Source organism: Tamandua tetradactyla, chromosome 4 (assembly GCF_023851605.1).
Source record: "Tamandua tetradactyla isolate mTamTet1 chromosome 4, mTamTet1.pri, whole genome shotgun sequence".
In the NCBI taxonomy this organism is placed as follows: domain Eukaryota; kingdom Metazoa; phylum Chordata; class Mammalia; order Pilosa; family Myrmecophagidae; genus Tamandua; species Tamandua tetradactyla.
Window position 1 is genome coordinate 187388187 of NC_135330.1, and position 23025 is coordinate 187411211.

General features: G+C 37.3%; 1 protein-coding gene across 1 annotated transcript in view; it reads right to left on the bottom strand.

Annotated features, from left to right (window-relative positions):
• MICU2 (mitochondrial calcium uptake 2) overlaps positions 1-23025 on the bottom strand; it is a 154990-nt gene that overhangs the window by 61339 nt on the left and 70626 nt on the right. Inside the window, exons 3-4 of the mRNA XM_077158838.1 lie at positions 3380-3411; positions 3217-3292 (exon numbers count right to left, since the gene is read on the bottom strand). Of these exons, the coding sequence (XP_077014953.1) occupies positions 3217-3292; positions 3380-3411 (108 nt within the window). The remainder of the gene's footprint in view (positions 1-3216; positions 3293-3379; positions 3412-23025) is intronic.

The following is a 23025-nucleotide window of genomic DNA, read 5'->3' on the forward strand; positions in this document are numbered from 1 at the left end:
CCTAAAGCTCACGTTTTTAACCATATTTTTAAGGACTAAGTACCAGATAGTGTAAATGTTAAAAAAAAATTATTTTATCAAATTCTTCTAACAATCCCATCAGAAAGTCATTACAAATTTTGTTATAAATGAGATAAAAGAAAGGATGAAAGAGATTAAATAACTTCCCCAGGTTATAAAACTAGGAAAAATTTTAATTTAACTCTGTTGGCTCCAAAACACACATTCTTACCCACAGACAATCTCCCACTAAATTTTCATCATGAAAAAATTAAGGAGATTTCTTCATTTCTTCAAGTATATAGGGATGATTTGGCACTATAATTGGAAGGAATGGAATGAGGATGGGGTGGAGTGGCATAAAGATAACTGAACAGTTTAGTAGAAAGAACCGATGCATCGAGTATAAGTGAAGTGTAGTCCACTAAATATTGAGCCACTGTGGTATGAGCCACAGTGGATAATTATTAACAATAAAAAAATTTTTTTTTTATGGGCAGGCACCGGAAATCGAACCTGGGTCCTCTGGCACGGCAGGCAAGCATTCTTGCCTGCTGAGCCACTGTGGCCCGCCCAACAATAAACATTTTGATTAATATTTTGTTTTTGGAGTTCAGATGCCAACAGTATTACATTTTGTTTTCTTTCTCTATGGAGTGTTAAACGACATACTTATTTTCATTAAAAAATTAATGTTGAGTTCAGAATACAAATCACATGAAATAATTGTAAAAACTGTTCTGTATTCAATGTAAGGGGTATGAAACATTGATTTAGAAATTATATCTACTTTTTAACTCTACAAATTCCTCTTCAGATAACAAGAAAGAACATTATCTGTTATTAATTATCGCGAAGTTCAGCGAATACTTTTTCTATACTTGTCAAATATAGACTTGCTCTTAGAAAAAAAGGACCAGTGGAGGTCCTTTGCCTAATTGTAAAATGTTATGAACATATGAAAATATATTCAAATGATATTTACTTAAGTGAAATTTTTGTCTGGTCATGTTACTTGGCTTGCATTAGATAATGCACATATGAACTGTACTGATTAGCTGTATGTGACCTTCGGCAGGCTACTTAGCCTTCTTGTGCCTCAGTTACCTCATCTGCATAAAGGGAATATTAAGTAACAGTACCTTCCTCATAGACTGCTGTGAGGGTTTATATACATTACTACATGTAAAAGATTCAGTATGGTTTCTGAGGTATAGGAAGCCCCCAGTTAATATCTGCAATTATTAGTGTCATTATTTATCACACACACATTTATTTTGGAGGAAATAACAGCTGAGGGCAATTCCCTGGCTGACTCCCTAACACTGATCACTCAAGCATCCTTAAAAGCCTTCTCCCTCATCTTCTGCTTGTCCCCAAAATGTGCTGCTCTGACCAGGGGTTCTTCTCTTCTCTATCCTGGCTTCCTGTCTGGACTCTTCTGCAATCATGACTTCTACTTCTCTTCTCTGGTCACCTAGCAGCCTTTGCTCTCATTCACTGAAAACTTTAACCCCTGGTGACTGTCTTTCTCCTACTCAAGTCATCATCCTAGGTGATTTCAATGCATGGATGACAATACCCCATTTTTGAGATCCTTGATAACTTTCACTGAATTAACACCCATTCCTACTTCAACCCATCACCTTCCATGATCACACCCTAACCTTGAAATCACCTGGATCTGCTTCATCTCTGAAATCATAACTCAGATACCTTATTCTAGGGCCACATTTCTTTTCTGCTCATGCACTTCCATTGCAACTGTTTTTCAAACTCACTGGCACAGCTCTCTTGACTTTTTTCCACATTCTTCCTGAAATTTCTCTTTGTGTTATCCTGTGTAGATGCCATGGCTCATGTTTAAAACCACTCTTTTCCTCAACAACGCCAACTCCCTCCCTAGCAGTTTAGTTACTAGCAAAATCCTAATCCTAGATCAAGACAATTGTCCAACTTTCCATTTCTACACATAGGCTACTAAAAAAAAAAAAGACAATCACACTGACTGGTGGCCCTATTCATTCATGAGCTACATCCTCTTCTGATCCCTTATGGTTTCAACAAAGTTCCTGTTTCCCGGGTCATTCTCTTTTCTTATGCATAGAAACTTTTTCAAAGCTTCTTCTTTCTTCATAAACTTTAACTGTACCAACTCCTACTTTTTAAAGAAACCAAAGCCACCTAAAAATAACTGCCTTGATTCCTGACATGAAATTTGTAAGCATCTTTGCATTAAGTACCCTTTCCTACTAATAAAATGGAAAAACCATTCTCCCTGTCTAATGGTGATCCTCCACTTGTGCTCTTAAGACAATCCCTTCTCACATTTTCCAGGATTTTGTCCTATTCACACTTTCTTTCTCCTGTTTTCACCTCTTCCTCTCAACAGCCTCAAACATGCTCAAGCTGTTCCATCAGACATAAATCAATATTCCTCTAACCTTTTGTCTCTCCCCCAGTCACTCCCTCTATTCCTTGTGTTCACATCCACGTCTCTAAGGTGGTTTGTACCTAATAATCTCATGCTCCATCACCTCTCAATGCTCTGCAATTGGCTGCAGAGCCCATGAGATCATTAAATTTGCACTTGCTAAAGTGTCACAAACTTGCTGCTGAATTTATTGAACATTTCTCATTCAACCCCTGAATTGACCTATCTTTACATATTTGATACCACTCTCTTTTTTAAAAAAATTTCTCCACCTGCCTTCTGAGTTAACACTCTCCTGGGTTTTCTCTACTTCTCTGATTGCCCTGCTTTAGTCTTCTTCATGGGCACTTCTCTGTTAATCCCTAAGTGTTGGTGCTCCTCTGATTCTCTTTGAGGCCTTTTCTTCTTCTTACCATAGATACTCCACCTCATTCCCTCTCTTGGCTTTAATTAGCCTGATGTTTATTAATTTATGTGTGATTGCCCAAAAAGTTTAAGAAAGGTACTTCTTCCTTAATGACTATTTTATTATGTTTTTTGGGGGGGTACATGGTCTGAGAATCGAACCTGGGTCTCCCACATCAAAGACGAGCATTTCACCACTGAACCACCCATGCACTCTATTTTATTATGTTTTAAAAACATCTTTTAAATAACATGATCTATTTTCCATGTACATTCTCTACTATATATTTTCTAGTGTATAGTTGCAAACCTCATACCTTAATTCCTTTGGTTAAACAAAACACGTAAGTAGAAATTTTAAAACAAATCAAAATTACCTTTATCACCAAGGTCTCTAAAAAAGGTTGATCCACAACGAGCTGTTTGGATTCCTGCCAGTACATCCTCGATATCCTTTGAATACAGACATTAAAATCTTTCAATTTATCTATAAAAAGGCCATTTTCTCTTAACAAAAAAGAAAAGAAACACATTACTTACCTTTTTTGTCAGCTTCCTGACTGAACTTTTACCTATAGGAAAGAAGAAACATTATTTAGTACCCACATTCCTTGGTAAAATTGGTAAAACTCAACTTCCACTAAGAAAGAAAAACATTAAAAAAATAACTACTTATAAAAATAAAGATGTGGCAATTTTAGCTAATATTTTTAAACCAAAATTATTCTTAAATGTGATTTTTCTTCACACGATTATTTAAAAGTTTCTTTTTGCTTTCACTGATTTGAAAAAAAATTCATGTTTTAGAAAGCTACTCTTTTAAACCTTTAAAGTTATCTTAATCTTACAACTCTTCAGTGAAATTTAAAAAGCTAGTCAACACAACCTCCCATTAAAAAACAATGTTACTTCTAATAATTCCCTACTGGGTAACACTGATAAGATTAAAATTTTTTTCCAGGTGTTCTGCCATCTTCTTTACTTCATACATCACTTTCTTCTCATCCAATATAATTCTAAAGCAATCATTGCTTCTTTTGTTGGGACTTATTCTGATCACAGCCTTAGGCATTTTATACATCTAGAACAATACTGAAAAATATTTTGATCATTTTGTCTCTCACATAAGTCACTGCATCATAAACTTCTCTTCTTACTCTCAAAATGTCTAACTATGAAGTTCCTCACAATCAGACAGTCTATGAAGACTCAGATGACAGAGTCAAAGAAAATGGGTGTTTTTAGTTCTGTCTTTCTGGAATCTGAGCTACTTACTTTGGGCTGAAAATGTATTGGAGAGAAATTCTATTACTTGGTGTTAATAAACTGTCAAGTGTAATTTCAAATTCTCAATCAAAGCATTAGGTTCTGAATCACTATTTTTGCTTTCATTAGAGAGAAATCAAATTTATAAAATAATTTTGAGAAACCTTTGTGACCATGTATATAAGCTTAGGTGTTACTATTTGGGGATAATTTTTATTCAGTGAAAAACCACTATGTGTTACCCAATAACAATGAATTTTAGATTCCAATGTTAGGTGCTGTCATATTATGAGATGATCAAATAGACAAAAGTTACCATTTAATTTACAAAACTGCCTGTGTGAATATGTATATAGAAACTGTAGTAATGTAATACTGATAACAAGCAGCAGAGAACTGTCATATATATTTTACCTATCTTTGTATATTCCATAACATAAAAAAACTAATCATAATTAATATGCCTTACAATGCTTTTCTTAAAGCTATTTCACAAATTACTTATTACCACGTGCACATTTACTTTTAGATAATTATGGTTAGTCCAATCAGTTTTTTAAAAAAGAGATTAATCCTTGTACCAAACTCAAAATGTATTAGAAAGTAACAATAGACATTTGGTAGGTGGAAGATAATCAAGTATTTCTTTATGGTTGCTTTGTAAGGATTTCTCAGAAATAAGAACATTGAGGGGTCTTCTATCTGATTCATAGTCAGATTCCTTTTTGGTAATTATGTCTTTTAAAAGAACTATGCTAAAAAAATCCTTCTACTCAGGTGATACGACGGTGGCTCAGCGGCAGATTTCTCATCTGTCACGCCAGAGACCCAGGTTTGATTCCCAGTGCCTGCCCATGCAAACAAACAAAAAAAAACAAAAAACAAAAAACAAAATCCTTCTACTCAAAACTGAATAATGAAAGAAGATAACGTCATTTTCTACAGCTAGAAGGCTGTTGAGCAGTTAGATGCATAAAATTTAATACCATGAGAATGAAATACAACAATAAAGTGATGAACTAAATGAACAAGATATCACTAGAATCACAGATAAAAGGTACACTGTAAAACCTACTGAGGCAGACTCCATATATGTCTCACCTTTATGTAGTTCATGCTTAATATTTAAGTACTTTTTGCATAAATGACTGGCTAAAAAATTGGAAAAGATTTCAGAATATCTTCCTATCCAGATCTTTGTCTTTCAGTGATTAATAAATTAATACCCCCATTTTCAATATGTGTCAAATTAGGTCCAGGCATGGGCAAGAGGAATTAGGTCACAATATGAGCACTGAGGAACTTCTTTTCACATGTTGACTTTTTTAAAAACAGATGTCAGACTACTTGAATTCCATCTTAGTAATCATGGGAATCCGTGAATTACTTTCAATACTTCAGAAAGCTTAACATATATTGAATAATTACACAGGATATGGTTTAGGGACAGTTTTATTGCTCTTGATTACAATTCAAAACGGTAACACTGTAACAGATGGTGATGGTAGCACAACATTGTGAATGTAATTAATAGTGCTTAAATATTTTGGCTAAAAGGTAAAATTTTAGATTGTATATAAGCTACTAGAATAAATATGTTAAAAAAAAACCATAGGACTGTACAACAAAAACAGTGAACCCTAATGTAAACCATGGACTACAGTTGAAAGTACAGCTATAAAAGTATTTCTGAATGTAACAAATCTACCACACTCAGGCAAAATTTTAACAACAGAGTGTGTATTAGTCAGGGTTCTCTAGGGACACAGAACCAACAGGAGATATCTGTACATATGAGACTCATAAAGCTGTCTCATGCAACAGTGGGAATGGAAGAGTCCAAAATCCACAGGGCAGGCTGTGAAGCTGGTGCTCTGATGAAGGGTATGACCAAACTCCACAGGAGAGGCTCACCAGCTGAAGGAGCAGTAAATGAGCCTCTCTTCTTCCTTAAAAGCTTCAACTGAGTGGATTATCTCATTGAGGGAGACATGCTTTAGTTGATCACAGATGTAATCAGCCACAGATGTAATCAACTGACTGATGATTTAATACACCAGCCTTTCAGTTTATCAACCAGCCACAAAATATCCTTGCAGCGATGGTCTGGTCAGTGCTTGCCTGAATAGACAAATGGGCATAATCACTTGTCCAAGTTGACCTAACCATCACAGGGTAGTGTATGACAACTGTCTCTTACGCATGCTTTTTCTGCAAACCTAAAACTTCTCTAATTGGAAAAAAAAAGGTAACAGGTTATTTCACACTGATTTCAAGTTTTTGTTGGTACTTACATATGCATTTTTTAAACTTTATTTTTACTGACAAAACAAAACAACATATAAACACGAACATTCTTAACATATGAACATTTCATTCTTGGTGTATAATCAATGACTCACAATATCATCACACTGTTGTATATTCATCACCATGATCATTTCTTAGAACATTTGTATCACTCCAGAAAAAGAAATAAAAATAAAAAAGGAAGAACTCATAACATACCATGACCCTTACCCCTCCCTCTCATTGGTCTCATTCACCACTAGTATTACCATCTATCTACCCAATATATTTTAACCCTTGTTCCCCTATTTTTTTTCTGTACCCCTTTATCACTCCCTTTCATTGTTCACTAGTATTTCAATCTACTCAATTTGTTTTAACATTTTTCCCCTATCATTTATTTTTAATCCATATTTTTTATTCATCTGTCAATATCACAGATAAAAGGAGCATCAGACACAAGGTTTTCACACTCACACAGCTATATCATTATACAATCATCTTCAAGAAACATGGCTACTGGAATACAGCTCTACAGTTTCAGGCACCTCTCTAATACACCTTAAACTAAAAAAGGAGATATCTATATAATGTGTAAGAATAACCTCCAGGATAACCTCTCAGCCATTGAGGTTTGAAATCTCTCAGCCACTGACACTTTATTTTGTCTCATTTCTCTCTCTCTCCTTTCGGTCGAGAAGGATTTCTCAATCCTGTGATGCTGAGTCCCAGCTCATTCTAGGATTTCTGTCCCACATTTCCAGGGAGGTTTATACCACTGGGAGTCATGACCCACACAGAGGAGTTGGGGAGGGCTGTGAGTTTGCTTGCTTTGTTGGCAGAGAAAGATAGGCCACATCTGAGCAACAAAAGAGGCTCTCTGGGGGTGACTCTTAGGCCTAATTTAAACTGGGATTAGCCTATGCTTTGTGGCGATTGTATATGTATTGGATTATCACAAAAAATGGAGAGTGATTTATTTAATGATTAGAAAATGATAAAGGGATTCCTCTTTTTTTCATAGGAAGTACAGGAACCACTCTTTTATATAAAATTCCTTTTCACATTAAAGAATAAGGAAAGACAAGGTAGAGAAACTAATGGTGAACACCTATTTTCTCCTATCTTCTTTTCTCCTAAGTTAATACACTTTCCTCTGAAGAGCAGGAGGTTGTGGTGATTCAAACCCCGACCATTTGGGGAGGGTTTTTTCAGTAGATGGCCTTCTTACTTAGGTATGGCTACTTGTATGCCACCTGTTCATGGCTGGACCAGGAAAGGACTTGAGCAACAAAATACGTGGTCTATGATCGGTTTTGCTATCTAAGGAGCCATAACCTTTGTCCTTCTGGCAGCAATAACAACTCAGGCCACATTACATACACCAAATATTTTGGGGCCACATTTTTTATATCTGAAAACCATCTAATTTTTCCTCCAGCTTTTTCTTTTGTTGTTGTTATTGTTTCATTTTGCAAGTGTAAGGAAGAAGGACTCTGGTCTCTCTCTGACTAGTTTATATTCACATGCATAAAATATTTAGTCTTACTACTTTCATAATAGTTCATATATATTCAAGTGCTTAGACATGGAAATAATGAAATAGTATAAAAAATTAACAGCAAATAAGGTAGATCTAGATTTGAGACTGCGATGCTTTATTCTACAAGTATGAAAGAATGGAAAATACATTGTCGGTTTTTTTTTTGGCAGGGGGAGGTACAGATTGTCAAGCATCATGATGGAATTTTGGCTCAAGAAATAGAATGTTTCTAAAGGTCTCCACCTATTCTAGAAAGTCTACATGTGGTTTTCACTATTTACAGAGGATTTATGAAGTAAAATCAGTTACAAGCACACTTTGTTATAGGCAAACAGCATTTTAATACTTACGCTAAACTGCATTAATAAATATTAAGTGTTGTTTCAGGTCAAATAAATCTTTGCCTATAGCCAAAATTGTTATTTGATAATTGTACCTATAAAAACATTACCAAAAGTACCTTATTAATTTCAGTTTGCTGGAGGTTAAGTGTTTTTTTGACACATAAAAAATTTTGACAAGAGACATTTCTAATTGTTTCATACCTTTTTCATAAACATGTGGAACTTGGCATCAGTGTTAGAATTAGTATTCCAATATTTGCTTGTATTTATTTACAGCTATTAAGGAAACCAATGCAGAAAATGGCACATTAGCAAAACAACTAAACTTCCAACACACTATTAAAAGTATATATTATATACTAACAAATATGGTAAACTGGAGCAAAAAAAAATGGAGAAAATTCAACAAAGCATATGTTTTCTTCATTTCTGCTGGAATATTTAAGTAGTGAGTGCAACAGCTCTCCTCTGACTGGCAATTTTTCCTGGAAGGAGACAAATGACAATCTCCTAACATGTCTAAACCTGGCCTCCTTGCCAACTTTGCTAAAAAGGGTCTTGAAATTGATTTAAATTGTTTATGGAAGAATAAAATAAGAAATGTGACTTTTTTACAAATTCAAGCATTGTGAAATAAGAACAGTGGTATACACAAAAAATTAATTATTGTTTAAAAACTGTTAAAACGGAGATGTATAACAGCTAAGAGAATATATAACAGTAAGGCATAGGGTGGCATTGAGGAAGCAGGGAAAGCTGCAATAAGAGATGTTTAAGGCAAGATCTTCAGGACTATTGCAATTTAGTTCAGAAAAGTAGGATTAAAAGCATTTAATCCTGGGAAAAGCTACTTTCCAGTTAAGGAAATAGCATGTGAATCAGTTCTGAGACAGAAAGGTCTCAGAATGTTCAGGAACAGAGAATAAGCCTTGTAAGTCTCTCCCATTTGTGATGAGAGGAAAGAAGAGGACACGTGCCACCAGGAAGCTGCAGTAGTACCTATCTAATGATTTCTATTTTCTCTATGAGTAGGCAGTCAGTTCATTTGGTAGAGTACGGGGAGGAGATCAAAGGCAGAAACTTAGTATAATGCAACTGAGATTGCTAGTATAAAGAAAGAATAGATATGCCCTTGTCAGACTCACTCATTAGTTTTAATAGCTTTATTATTGATTCTTTGGGATTTTCTACATGGATAATCATGCTCTCTGTGAATAAAGATGGTTTTATTTCTTCCCTCTAAATCCATATGCCTCATTTCTCCTTTTTGTCTTTTTGCACAAGCTAGAACTTGCAGTACAATGTTGAATACACGGTTGTCAGAGTGGGTAACCTTGCCCAGTTCCTGAGCTTAGGGCAAAACATTCAATCTTTCATTATTAAGCACAATATTAGTAATTGGCTTTATATATATGTATGACCACCTCCAAACATGCTATATTGCTGAGGCAGTCATAAAGGATTAAGGGGAGGGGAAAAAGGATCCACCTCTTTGTGGAAAGTAGCAAGGTTCTGGAAGAGTATGTGAGAACAGAAAGATTGTTGCTGCCATTTTGGGAAAATAAAATGTGCAACAGCATCCCTAATATGGAAAATTCTCTCTTATTCTTCACCTGAGGAAATGCTACATTTTCTTCATTCCTCTGGAAGGTCCTCTCTCATAATTTCAGCTCTCATTGACCTCAATGTTGAAACTTTACCATAATTGAGATTAGTTCATTATTTAGAATTCTGAACCTCACTGTGAATTCCATCAATGCAATCAGTGTCTGTTTAGTTCACCACTATATCCCCAAGATCTAAGTTAATACCTGTTACCTAAGGCATATACAATAAGAATTTTAATAAATGAATAGATTACAATGAACCATTTTGCTATATAATTTGTATTGGGTGATGTATTGGTTTGCTAAAGCTGCCAGAATGCAATATACCAGAAATAGAATGGTTTTTAAAAAGGGAATTTATCAAGTTACAAGTTTATAGTTCTAAGGCCATGAAAATGTCCAAATTAAGGCATCAACAAGAGGTTACCTTCTCAAGGCTGATAACATCTGAACACTTCTGTCAACTGGGAAGCATCTAGCTGGCATATGCTGGTCCCATGCTCCTGGGCTCCGTTGCTTTTGACCTCTGTTTCCTGTGGAGCTTCTTCACTTAGCTTCTCCAGGGCTGGGTTTCATCTCTTTTCATCTCTTGGCTTCCCTAGGCTCTCTTCAGGTTCTGGTTTGCTTAGCATCTCATGGGAAGGAACATGACAACGTCTGCTGGGCCCTGCATTCCTAAATGTCTGGGTCTCATGTTGGCTCTGTTGGCTCTCGCTGATTCTCCAAGTGTCTGAGGTTTCTCCAAAATGTTTCCCCTTTTAATAGACTCTCACAAACTAATCAAGACCTACCTTGAATAGGTGGAGTCACATCTCCATCTAATCAAAAGGCCACACCCCCAATTGCATGTGTCACATCTCCATGGAAACAATCCAATCAAAGTTTCCCACCATAAAAACAGGTCTGGCCCCACAAGATTAGATCAGGATCAAAACATGGCTGTTACATAATAGTTACAAACTGGCACATTTTACCCTCTGGACCCCCAAAAAGGCATGTTCTGTATACAAAACTACATTCACTCCATTACAAGATCACAAAAGCCTTAAACCATTTCAGTAACAATACAAATACCATACAAAGTCAAAAACAGTACAAAATCTCATCAAAGTCAGTTACGGCATGGTCTGTGCTAAGGCAAGAAATTCTCCTCTGGCTATGGAACTGTGAAACTCAGAACAAGTTATGTGCTGCCAAAATACATAGGAGGACAGTCAATAGGATATATGTTTCCATTAGTATAGAGAGAAATTCAAAGTTAAATAGGGGTCATCAGACCTGTAAGGCAAACTCCATTGAAAACCTGCAGGGCAAGTTATGTACTGACAAAATACATAGGAAGGACAGTCAATAGGATATATGTTTCCATTAGTATAGAGAGAAATTCAAAGTTAAATAGGGGTCATCAGACCTGCAGGGCAAACTCCATTGGATTTCAAAATCTGAGAGCCATTCATCTTCTGGGCTTTAGAAAGCAGCCATTCCACCCTTCCTAAAGGCCCACAGAGCAGCCTGCTTCTCTTCAAACACTGAGGTGAGAGTTGCAACACTGAGGCACATTGAGGGGACCACCATTCTCTCAGCTCCACCCTTCCCAAACATTAGGGCAGCGTCTAGGATCTCTGCTATCTCCAGGGCACACACACAACCCCACCAGAACAATGAGGTGGTAGCCAGGCTCACCCCAAACCCTGATTTATGTACTTCACCCTCTCTGAGGCCTGGGGCAGCAAAACTTTTCCTGAGCAATGAAGTGGAAGGCCCACCCTCTGCTTCCGGGGCAAACTCACCCTTTCCAGGTGTATGAGTGAGTCTGCTCTCTTGGTTTGAGATTTCCTAGCTTCAGACCTTAGCTTCCATGGTTCTCTGAAGTTATTTTTTCTTCAATTTGTCCCTTTTCTGTTCCTTTCAGTCCAGACTGGCAGAGGTTCTGTTTATAAAGACCCCAGGACGTTTTTGTCGATTTTCTATGCATTATGTGGGGATCATAACCACAAATCTTTCCTGGATAACTCCACCTTCCATCCTGGCTTGTCCTGACATGGCTGACTGGGTCCACGTTTGCTTAAATCCTTAGGTGCATCACTAGCCACTGGGGTCTTACTTCCTGGGAGCCCTGAATTTTGCAGACCATCAATTTCTGTTTTCTTTGTGCCCAAGAATTCAGTTCTCAACTTATCTCTTTCTTATTGCATTCTGCTATAAGCTGCAAGGAGCAGCCAGACTGCATTTCCACATTTAGGTTGGAAATGCCCTCAGTTAAGTACTCTAGTTCGCCACTTTTAAATTCTAACTTCATTTAATAGCAGTACTCAATTTGGCCAAATTATCTGCCACTTTAAAACAAAGGTTACCTTCCTTCCAGTTTGCAATGACACATTCCTCATTTCTGTCTAAAGCCTTGTCAGAGGTATCTTTAGAGTCCACATTTCGAGCAACAGTCTCTTCAAAGCATTCTAGCCCTTCTCTATCAAGATCATCATAACTCTTCCAGAATCTTCCCTTTATCCATTTAAAAAGCTGTTCCAATATGTGTGCTATTTGCAAATCACAGCAGCACCCCACTTCTGGTACCAAAATCTGTACTGGTTTGCTTAAGCTGCTAGAATTCAATATACTAGAAATGGAACAGTTTTTAAAAAGAGAATTTATCAAGTTGCAAGTTTTAAGTTCTGAGACTGCGGAAATGTCAAAATTAAGGTTCCAACAAGAGGTTACCTTCGCTCAGGAAAGGCTAATGCCACCTGGAACACCCCGGTTAACTGGGAAGGTACCTGGCTGGAATCTGCTGGTCCCTTGCTCCTGGGCTCCATTGCTTTCAGCAGTTTTCTGTGGGGGGTTCTCACTTGGCTTCTCTATGGCTGGGTTTCATCTCTTGGCTTCCCTAGGCTCTCTCCAAGTTCTGGCTTGCTTACTATCTCATAGGAAGGAACATGGCAATGTCTGCTGGGCCCTGCATTTCCAAATATCTGGGTTTTGTGTTGGGTCTGTTGCTTCTGTTCTCCAAATGTCTGTATCTGAGGTTTCTCCAAAATGTTTCCCCTTTTAAAGGACTTTCATAAACTAATCAATACCTACCTTGAGTGGGTGAAGTCATGTCTCATCTAATCAAAAGACCATACCCATAACTGTATATGTCACATCTCCATGGAAACAATCCAATCAAAATTTCCCATCCTAAACAACAAGTCTGGCCCCATAAGATTGGGTCAGAATTAAAACATGGCTTTTCTACATCAAACTGGCACAATGACATATTTATTTATTAATCTATTCAACAAACATTTGTGCCATGCACTGTGCTAGGCTAGGAATACAGCAACTAATAAGACAAATTCTAATGCTGATATTCATTAAAAGAGGAATTAATGGATAAGGTAGCATGTGACTGCGAGTGGGGGTAGAGTAGCATATGCAGCACACTTAGAGTTGGTGACTTAAGATGTTTTTGATACTTCCAGGAGATGTCCAAAAGACAGGTAGACATATGGATCTGATGCTCAGTTGAGAGCATCTCTCAGGTCTGGAGATTTAGATATGAAAATCAATGTTCAGAAAAGAGTTGCATCATTGATGAGGCTAAAATCATCTAGGGAGAAAGTTAAAAATGAGAAGACTGCTGAAGATGGAAACCTAAGAACCTTTTGAAAAAAACCTTTATTTTGAAATAATTTCACACTTACAAAATAAATAAATATGCAAAAATAATACACAATCCAAACAGAGCACTCCAACATAACACCCAGTCAGATACCCAGATCTACCAATTTTTAACATTTTGCCACATTTGCTATATCATTCTATCCAATTGGCAGTCATCTCATCCATCCATCCATCCATCCATCCATCTATGTAACTATCTAACTATCTATTTTCTAAACATTTGAAAATAGGTCCTTGAACACTTATGCATTCTTAAGAAGAAGGATATTCACTACGAAATTTCTAAGGTAAGCAGTCCTACAACTTAGACTGAAGATACTGAGGGCAGGACCTACATCTTATTAATTGGCTATAGGCTTCAGGTTATGCATAAAGCATTAAATGTCAGACTAATATGAATTGTTTGATGAATCAGGGTTACATATCTAAACCCCCCATCAATAATAACAGGTATAAAAACATCAAGGAATTAGAATCCTCTATTTTAGATATATGTTACAGAATAAATTTGGGAACATAATAAAATGTTTCAGCTGTGAAAAATGATAGGTTGGATGGACTATACTTTCAGGCACTGGTAAATAAATCTTTTAGTCTAATGCTTCTTGATGCCACAATACAATAATAGTTGTTTTGAGTCTGGCTTATTTCATGCAACATAATGTCCTCAAAGTTCATCGCATGCATCAGGATTTCACTCTTTCTTACAACTGAATAATATTCCATCATATATATGTGTATACACACACACACACATATACCACATTTTGTTTATCCATTCATTGGTTAATGGACACTTGGGCTGCATCTATCTTTTGGCAATTGTGAATAATGCTGCTATAAAAATTATTGTGCAAATATCTGTTCGAACGCCTGGCTTCAATACTTCTGAGTATATACCTAGTGGTGTCCTTCAAAAATGAGGAAGAGTTTAAAATATTCACAAACTGGTGAGTACATTAAAAAGAGGTTTGCCCTACGAGAAATGCTAAAGGAAATTCTTCAGGCTGAAAGGAAAAGACAGGAGAATTTGGAGTAGAGTGTAGAAATAAAGAATATTAGTAAGGATAACTAAAAGGGTAAAAAAAGAGACAAAATAAGATATGACATATAAAAGTCAAAGGATAAAGTGGTTGAAGAAAGTACTACCTTTACAGTAATAACACAGAATGTTAATGGCTCAAACTCCCCAATCAAAAGACACAGACTGGCAGAATGGATAAAAAAATATGATCCATCTATATGCTGTCTATAGGAGACTCACTTTAGACCCAAGGACACGAATCAGTTGAAAGTGAAAGGGTGGAAAAAAATCTCCCTCATTTACGAAAGACAATTTTGCTGGATAAAGAATTCTTGGCTGGTTGTTTTTGTCCTTCAGTGCTTAAATATATCATACCACTGTCTTCTCGCTGCTTATGGTTTCTGATTAGAAACTGGCACTTAGTAGTACTGAGCACCCCTTGTATGTGATAAAATGCTTTCACTTGCTGCTTTCAGAATTTTCTTTGTCTTTGGCATTGACAACCTGATGAGCTTGTGTCTAGGAGTACCTCTATTAGGATTTATTGTGTTTGGAGTATGCTGCACTTCTTGGACATGTATGTTTTTGTACACTTATGTCTTTCATAAGAGTTGGGAAACTTTTGGCCATTATTTTCTCAAATAATTTTCTATCCTTCTCTTCTTGTTCTGGCACCCATGATGTGTAGATTTATGTGCTTTGTTCTGTCATTCAATTCCCTGAGACCCTCAATGATTTTTCTATTCTTTTGTCTGTTAAGTTTCAGCTGACTTATCCTCCTGTTTGCTGACCCTTTATCCTGACTGCTTAAATCTGCTGCTGTATGCATCTAGTGTATGTTTAATCTCTCCTATTGTGCCTTTCACATCCATAAGTTCTTTTATTTTCTTTGCATGCTTTCAAATTCTTATTTATGCTCTCAGTGTTTTCTTAATAACCTTTATCTCTTTTGTTATATGTGTCTGTTTAAACCGTTATGTACTCCAGAAAAGCAATGTTCTTTAATCCTGATTCAATATTGCTGGGTGGGATTTTTTTATGTTGTTTCCAAGGAGATGTGATCCACTCAGCTGTGGGTGAGATCTACTGATTAGATGGTTTTCATGGGGATATGAATCTACCCATTCAAGGTGGGTTGATTACTGGAGTCTTTTAAGAGAGAACCAGTTTGGAAAAAGCTAAAGAACTGACAGTCAGAGATATATGGAGATGCAGAAAGAAAACGCCCCCAGGGAAGATGTTTGAAACCAGGAGCCAAAGAATCAGCACATGCAAACCATGTTACCTTCCCAGACTGGCCTTTCTTGAGTCATCATACTTTTCTCTGGATGCCTTAGTCTGGATATTTTTATGGCCTCAAAACTGTAAATTTGTAATTTAATAAATTCCCTTTATAAAAGCCAACCCATTTCTGGTACATTGCATTTCTGGCAGCATTAACAAACTAAAACGGTATATTTTCCTTCATCTCCTTGAATTGATTTAAATTTGTTTGAACATCATTGATTAGTTGTTTCAAATATTGTGTCTCATCTGAAGTTTTAATTTGTTCCTTTGACTGGGCCATATCTTCCAGTTTCTTAGTACAGCTTGTAATATTTTGCTAGTGTCTAGGCATCTGATATATATATTTTTTCTCATGACTACCACTAATTGAGTGGTGATCATTGCTTTATATACATTATCTTATTTAATTCTAAAAACAACCTTACAAGGTTGGTATTTACCCCTTTTTATTTTTATGTTTTTCTAAACTTTTTTTTATTGTGAACTATATATACAAAAAAAACCAATAAATTTCATTGTAACAAGTAGTTATAGAACAGATTTCAGAGCTTAGTATGAGTTACAGTTCTATAATTTTATTTATTTATTTATGATTATTATTTTTTTTTATAGCTCGGATGCAGCTTCATTCAGTGTTTTAACATGATTACTTTACAATTAGGTATTATTGTGCTGTCCATTTTTGAGTTTTTGTATCCAGTCCTGTTGCACAGTCTGTATCCCATCAGCTCCAATTACCCATTACCTTACCCTGTTTCTATCTCCTGCTGAACTCTGTTACCAATGACATATTCCAAGTTTATTCTCGAATGTCGATTCACATCATTGGGACCATACAGTATTTGTCTTTTAGTTTTTGGCTAGACTCACTCAGCATAATGTTCTCTAGGTCCATCCATGTTATTACATGCTTCATAATTTTCTCCTGTCTTAAAGCTGCATAATATTCCATGGTATGTATATACCACAGTTTGTTTAGCCACTCGTCTGTTGATGGACATTTTGGCTGTTTCCATCTCTTTGCAATTGTAAATAACGCTGCTAAAAACATTGGTGTGCAAATGTCCATTTGAGTTTTTGCCCTTAATTCCTTTGAGTAGATTCCCAGCAATGGTACTGCTGGGTCGTATGGCAATTCTATATTCAGCTTTTTGAGGAACCGCCAAACTGCCTTCCACAGTGGTTGCACCCTTTGACATTCCCACCAACAGTGGATAAGTGTGCCTCTTTCACCGCATCCTCTCCAGCACTTGTCATTTTCTGTTTTGTTGATAATGGCCATTCTGGTGGGTGTGAGATGATATCTCATTGTGGTTTTGATTTGCATTTCTCTAATGGCCAGGGACATTGAGCATCTCTTCATGTGCCTTTTGGCCATTTGTATTTCCTCCTCTGAGAGGTGTCTATTCAAGTCTTTTTCCCATTTTGTAACTGGGTTGGCTATCTTTTTGTTGATGAGTTGAACAATCTCTTTATAAATTCTGGATACTAGACCTTTATCTGATATGTTGTTTCCAAATATTGTTTCCCATTGTGTAGGCTGTCTTTCTACTTTCTTGATGAAGTTCTTTGATGCACAAAAGTGCTTAATTTTGAGGAGTTCCCATTTATTTATTTCCTTCTTCAGTGCTCTTGCTTGAGGTTTAAGGTCCATAAAACTGCCTCCAATTGTAAGATTCATAAGATATCTCCCTACATTTTCCTCTAACTGTTTTATGGTCTTAGACCTAATGTTTAGATCTTTGATCCATTTTGAGTTAACTTTTGTGTAGGGTGTGAGATACGGGTCTTCTTTCATTCTTTTGCATATGGATATCCAGTTCTCTAGGCACCATTTATTGAAGAGACTGTTCTGTCCCAGGTGAGTTGGCTTGACTGCCTTATCGAAGATCAAATGTCCATAGATGAGAGGGTCTATATCTGAGCACTCTATTCGATTCCATTGGTCGATATATCTATCTTTATGCCAATACCATGCTGTTTTGACCACTGTGGCTTCATAATATGCCTTAAAGTCCGGCAGTGCAAGACCTCCAGCTTCGTTTTTTTTTCCTCAAGATGTTTTTAGCAATTCGGGGCACCCTGCCCTTCCAGATAAATTTGCTTATTGGTTTTTCTATTTCTGAAAAATAAGTTGTTGGGATTTTGATTGGTATTGCATTGAATCTGTAAATCAATTTAGGTAGGATTGACATCTTAACTATATTTAGTCTTCCAATCCATGAACACGGTATGCCCTTCCATCTATTTAGGTCTTCTGTGATTTCTTTTAGCAGTTTTTTGTAGTTTTCTTTATATAGGTTTTTTGTCTCTTTAGTTAAATTTATTCCTAGGTATTTTATTCTTTTAGTTGCGATTGTAAATGGGATTCGTTTCTTGATTTCCCCCTCCGCTTGTTCATTGCTAGTGTATAGAAATGCTACAGATTTTTGAATGTTGATCTTGTAACCTGCTACTTTGCTGTACTCATTTATTAGCTCTAGTAGTTTTGTTGTGGATTTTTCAGGGTTTTTGACGTATAGTATCATATCGTCTGCAAACAGTGATAGTTTTACTTCTTCCTTTCCAATTTTGATGCCTTGTATTTCTTTTTCTTGTCTAATTGCTCTGGCTAGAACCTCCAACACAATGTTGAAAAATAGTGGCGATAATGGACATCCTTGTCTTGTTCCTGATCTTAGGGGGAAAGTTTTCAGTTTTTCCCCATTGAGGATGATATTAGCTGTGGGTTTTTCATATATTCCCTCTATCATTTTAAGGAAGTTCCCTTGTATTCCTATCCGTTGAAGTGTTTCAACAGGAAAGGATGTTGAATCTTGTCAAATGCCTTCTCTGTATCAATTGAGATGATCATGTGATTTTTCTGCTTTGATTTGTTGATATGGTGTATTACATTAATTGATTTTCTTATGTTGAACCATCCTTGCATACCTGGGATGAATTCTACTTGGTCATGATGTATAATTCTTTTAATGTGTTGTTGGATATGATTTGCTAGAATTTTATTGAGGATTTTTGCATCTATATTCATTAGAGAGATTGGCCTGTAGTTTTCTTTTTTTGTAATATCTTTGCCTGGTTTTGGTATGAGGGTGATGTTGGCTTCATAGAATGAATTTGGTAGTTTTCCCTCCACTTCGATTTTTTTGAAGAGTTTGAGGAGAGTTGGTACTAATTCTTTCTGGAATGTTTGATAGAATTCAGATGTGAAGCTGTCTGGTCCTGGACTTTTCTTTTTAGGAAGCTTTTGAATGACTAATTCAATTTCTTTACTTGTGATTGGCTTGTTGAGGTCATCTATGTCTTCTTGAGTCAAAGTTGGTTGTTCATGTCTTTCCAGGAACCCGTCCATTTCCTCTAAATTGTTGTATTTATAGCGTAAAGTTGTTCATAGTATCCTGTTATTATCTCCTTTATTTCTGTGAGGTCAGTAGCTATGTCTCCTCTTCCATTTCTGATCTTATTTATTTGCATCCTCTCTCTTCTTCTTTTTGTCAATCTTGCTAAGGGCCCATCAATCTTATTGATTTTCTCATAGAACCAACTTCTGGCCTTATTGATTTTCTCTATTGTTTTCATGTTTTCAATTTCATTTATTCCTGCTCTGATCTTTGTTATTTCTTTCCTTTTGCTTGCTTTGGGGCTAGTTTGCTGTTCTTTCTCCAGTTCTTCCAAGTGGACAGTTAATTCCTGCATTTTTGCCTTTTCTTCTTTTCTGATATAGGCATTTAGGGTAATAAATTTCCCTCTTAGCACTGCCTTTGCTGCGTCCCATAAGTTTTGATATGTTGTGTTTTCGTTTTCATTCGCCTCGAGGTATTTGCTAATTTCTCTAGCAATTTCTTCTTTGACTCACTCGTTGTTTAGGAGTGTGTTGTTGAGCCTCCACGTATTTGTGAATTTTCTGGCACTCCGCCTATTATTGATTTCCAACTTCATTCCTTTATGATCCGAGAAAGTGTTGTGTATGATTTCAATCTTTTTAAATTTGTTAAGACTTGCTTTGTGACCCTGCATATGGTCTATCTTTGAGAATGATCCATGAGTACTTGAGAAAAAGGTGTATCCTGCTGTTGTGGGATGTAATGTCCTATAAATGTCTGTTAAGTCTAGCTCATTTATAGTAATATTCAGATTCTCTATTTCTTTATTGATCCTCTGTCTAGATGTTCTGTCCATTGATGAGAGTGGTGAATTGAAGTCTCCAACTATTATGGTATATGAGTCTATTTCCCTTTTCAGTGTTTGCAGTGTATTCCTCACGTATTTTGGGGCATTCTGGTTTGGTGCGTAAATCTTTATGATTGTTATGTCTTCTTGTTTAATTGTTCCTTTTATTAGTAGATAGTGTCCTTCTTTGTCTCTTTTAACTGTTTTACATTTGAAGTCTAATTTGTTGGATATTAGTATAGCCACTCCTGCTCTTTTCTGGTTGTTATTTGCATGAAATATCTTTTCCCAACCTTTCACTTTCAACCTATGTTTACCTTTGGGTTAAGATGTGTTTCCTGTAGACAGCATATAGAAGGATACTGTTTTTTAATCCATTCTGCCAATCTATGTCTTTTGATTGGGGAATTCAGTCCATTAACATTTAGTGTTATTACTGTTTGGATGATATTTTCCTCTATCATTTTGCCTTTTGTATTATATATATCATATCTGATTTTCCTTCTTTCTACACTCTTCTCCATACCTCTCTCTTCTGTCTTTTTGTATCTGACTCTAGTGCTCCCTTTAGTATTTCTTGCAGAGCTGGTCTCTTGGTCACAAATTCTCTCAGTGACTTTTTATCTGAGAATGTTTTAATTTCTCCCTCATTTTTGAAGGATAATTTTGGTGGATATAGGAGTCTTGGTTGGCAGTTTTTCTCTTTTAGTAATTTAAATATATCATCCCACTGTCTTCTAGCTTCCATGGTTTCTGCTGAGAAATCTACACATAGTCTTATTGGGTTTCCCTTGTATGTGATGGATTGTTTTTCTCGTGCTGCTTTCAAGATTCTCTCTTTCTCTTTGACCTCTGACATTCTAACTAGTAAGTTTCTTGGAGAACGCCTATTTGGGTCTAATCTCTTTGGCGTGCGCTGCACTTCTTGGATCTGTAATTTTAGGTCTTTCGTAAGAGTTGGGAAACTTTCAGTTATAATTTCTTCCATTAGTTTTTCTCCTCCTTTTCCCTTCTCTTCTCCTTCTGGGACACCCACAACACGTATATTTGTGCGCTTCATATTGTCCTCGAGTTTCCTGATACCCTGTTCAAAATTTTCTATTCTTTTCCCGATAGTTTCTGTTTCTTTTTGGAATTCAGATGTTCCATCCTCCAAATCACTAATTCTATCTTCTGTCTCTTTAAATCTATCATTGTAGGTATCCATTGTTTTTTCCATCTTTTCTACTTTATCCTTCACTTCCATAAGTTCTGTGATTTGTTTTTTCAGTTTTTCTATTTCTTCTTTATGTTCAGCCCGTGTCTTCTTCATGTCCTCCCTCAATTTATCGATTTCATTTTTCAAGAGGTTTTCCATTTCTGTTCGTATATTCAGGATTAGTTGTCTCAGCTCTTGTATCTCATTTGAACTATTGGTTTGTTCCTTTGACTGGGCCATATTCTCAATCTTCTGAGCGTGGACCGTTATCTTCTGCTGCTGGCGTCTGGGCATTTAGTCAGATTTCCCTGGGTGTCGGACCCAACAAGGTTGTAAGATTTTTCTGTGAAATCTCTGGGTTCTGTTTTTCTTATCCTGCCCAGTAGGTGGCGCTCGTGGCACACGTTTGTCTCTCGTGTTTGGAAGGGATCCTCCCGGTCACTGATCTCTGCGGCCTGGGGATTTCCGATCCAATTCTCTCCTTTGGTTTGGGGGGCCGTGCGTGGTGGGGGCGTCAGCCGCCGCGGCTTGAGGGGACCCTGTGGTTGGTCGCTGGCTGCAGCGGGCCCGGGGAATTCGCCACCTGACCAGGAAGTTGCCCGCGGGGGAGGGGCGTCGGTCACCGGCCACCACGGCCTGTGGAATTCCCCACCAGACCAGGAAGCTGCCCGCGGGGGAGGGCCACCGCGGCTTGGGTAGCCCTCTGATCCGAGACTCGTAGCCGGACCAGGAAGCCGCCCGCAAAAGAGGGGCGCCGGCCACTTCGGCTTGGGAAACTTGCCTCTCCGAGACTCTCAGCCAGCCCGGGAAGGAGGGATGGAGGAGCTCCAGCCGCCACAGCTGCCACTGCTCGGGAAATCGCATGCCGCTCGGGGATCTCACCGCAGCCGAGTCTCGCAGTCAGACTAGCCAGTACAGACTGGGGTACGCTGTGTGTCCATTCCCTGCCGTGGCCCCGGGAGCTGTTCTGCACTGTTTCAGTTCATCTAGTAGTTGCTTTGGAGGAGGAACTAAGACGCACGTACCTTACTAAGCCGCCATCTTGGCCCCGCCTCCAGTTCTATAATTTTAGATTCTTCCTTCTAGCTACTCCAAGACACTGGAGACTAAAAAGAAATATCAATATGACTCAGCAGTCATACTCATTTGTTAAATCCTATCTTTTCTGTTATAACACCTCCTTCTCCTTTGATCTTTCTCCCAGTCTTTAGGGGTATTTGGACTATGTCCATTCTAACCTTTTCATATTAGAAAGGGATTTCAATAATATGGGACAGGGGGATGGAACTAGTTGATGTTCTGGAGAGGCTGGTGCTTTTAAGTTTCAGGACTTATCTGGCTTAGGAACCCATCTGGACATTGTAGGTTTCCAGAAAGTAATCATAGCGTATGGAACTTCTGCAGAATTTCAGAGCTTTAGGTGTTCTTTAGGGTTGGTAGGAATGGTTTTGGTTGGGGTTTGGCAAACCATGATAAATAGCAATATCTAGCTGAAATTTATGTAACAGTAGCCTCCAGAATAGCCTCTGGACTTTGTGAACTCTCTCAGCCACTGATATCTTATTTTGTTTCAATTGTTTCCCCCATTTGGTCAGGCAGGTATTGTTGATCACATGGTTGCAGGACCAGGCTCATTCCTGGGATTCATATCCCACGTTGCCAAGGAGACTTTCACCCCTGGAAGTCATGTTCCATGCAAGGGAAAGAGGAGTGATTTTACCTGCAGAATTGGGCTTAGAGAGAAAGAGACTTTCACCTCTGTATGTCATGTCCCATGCAAGGGAGAGAGTAGTGA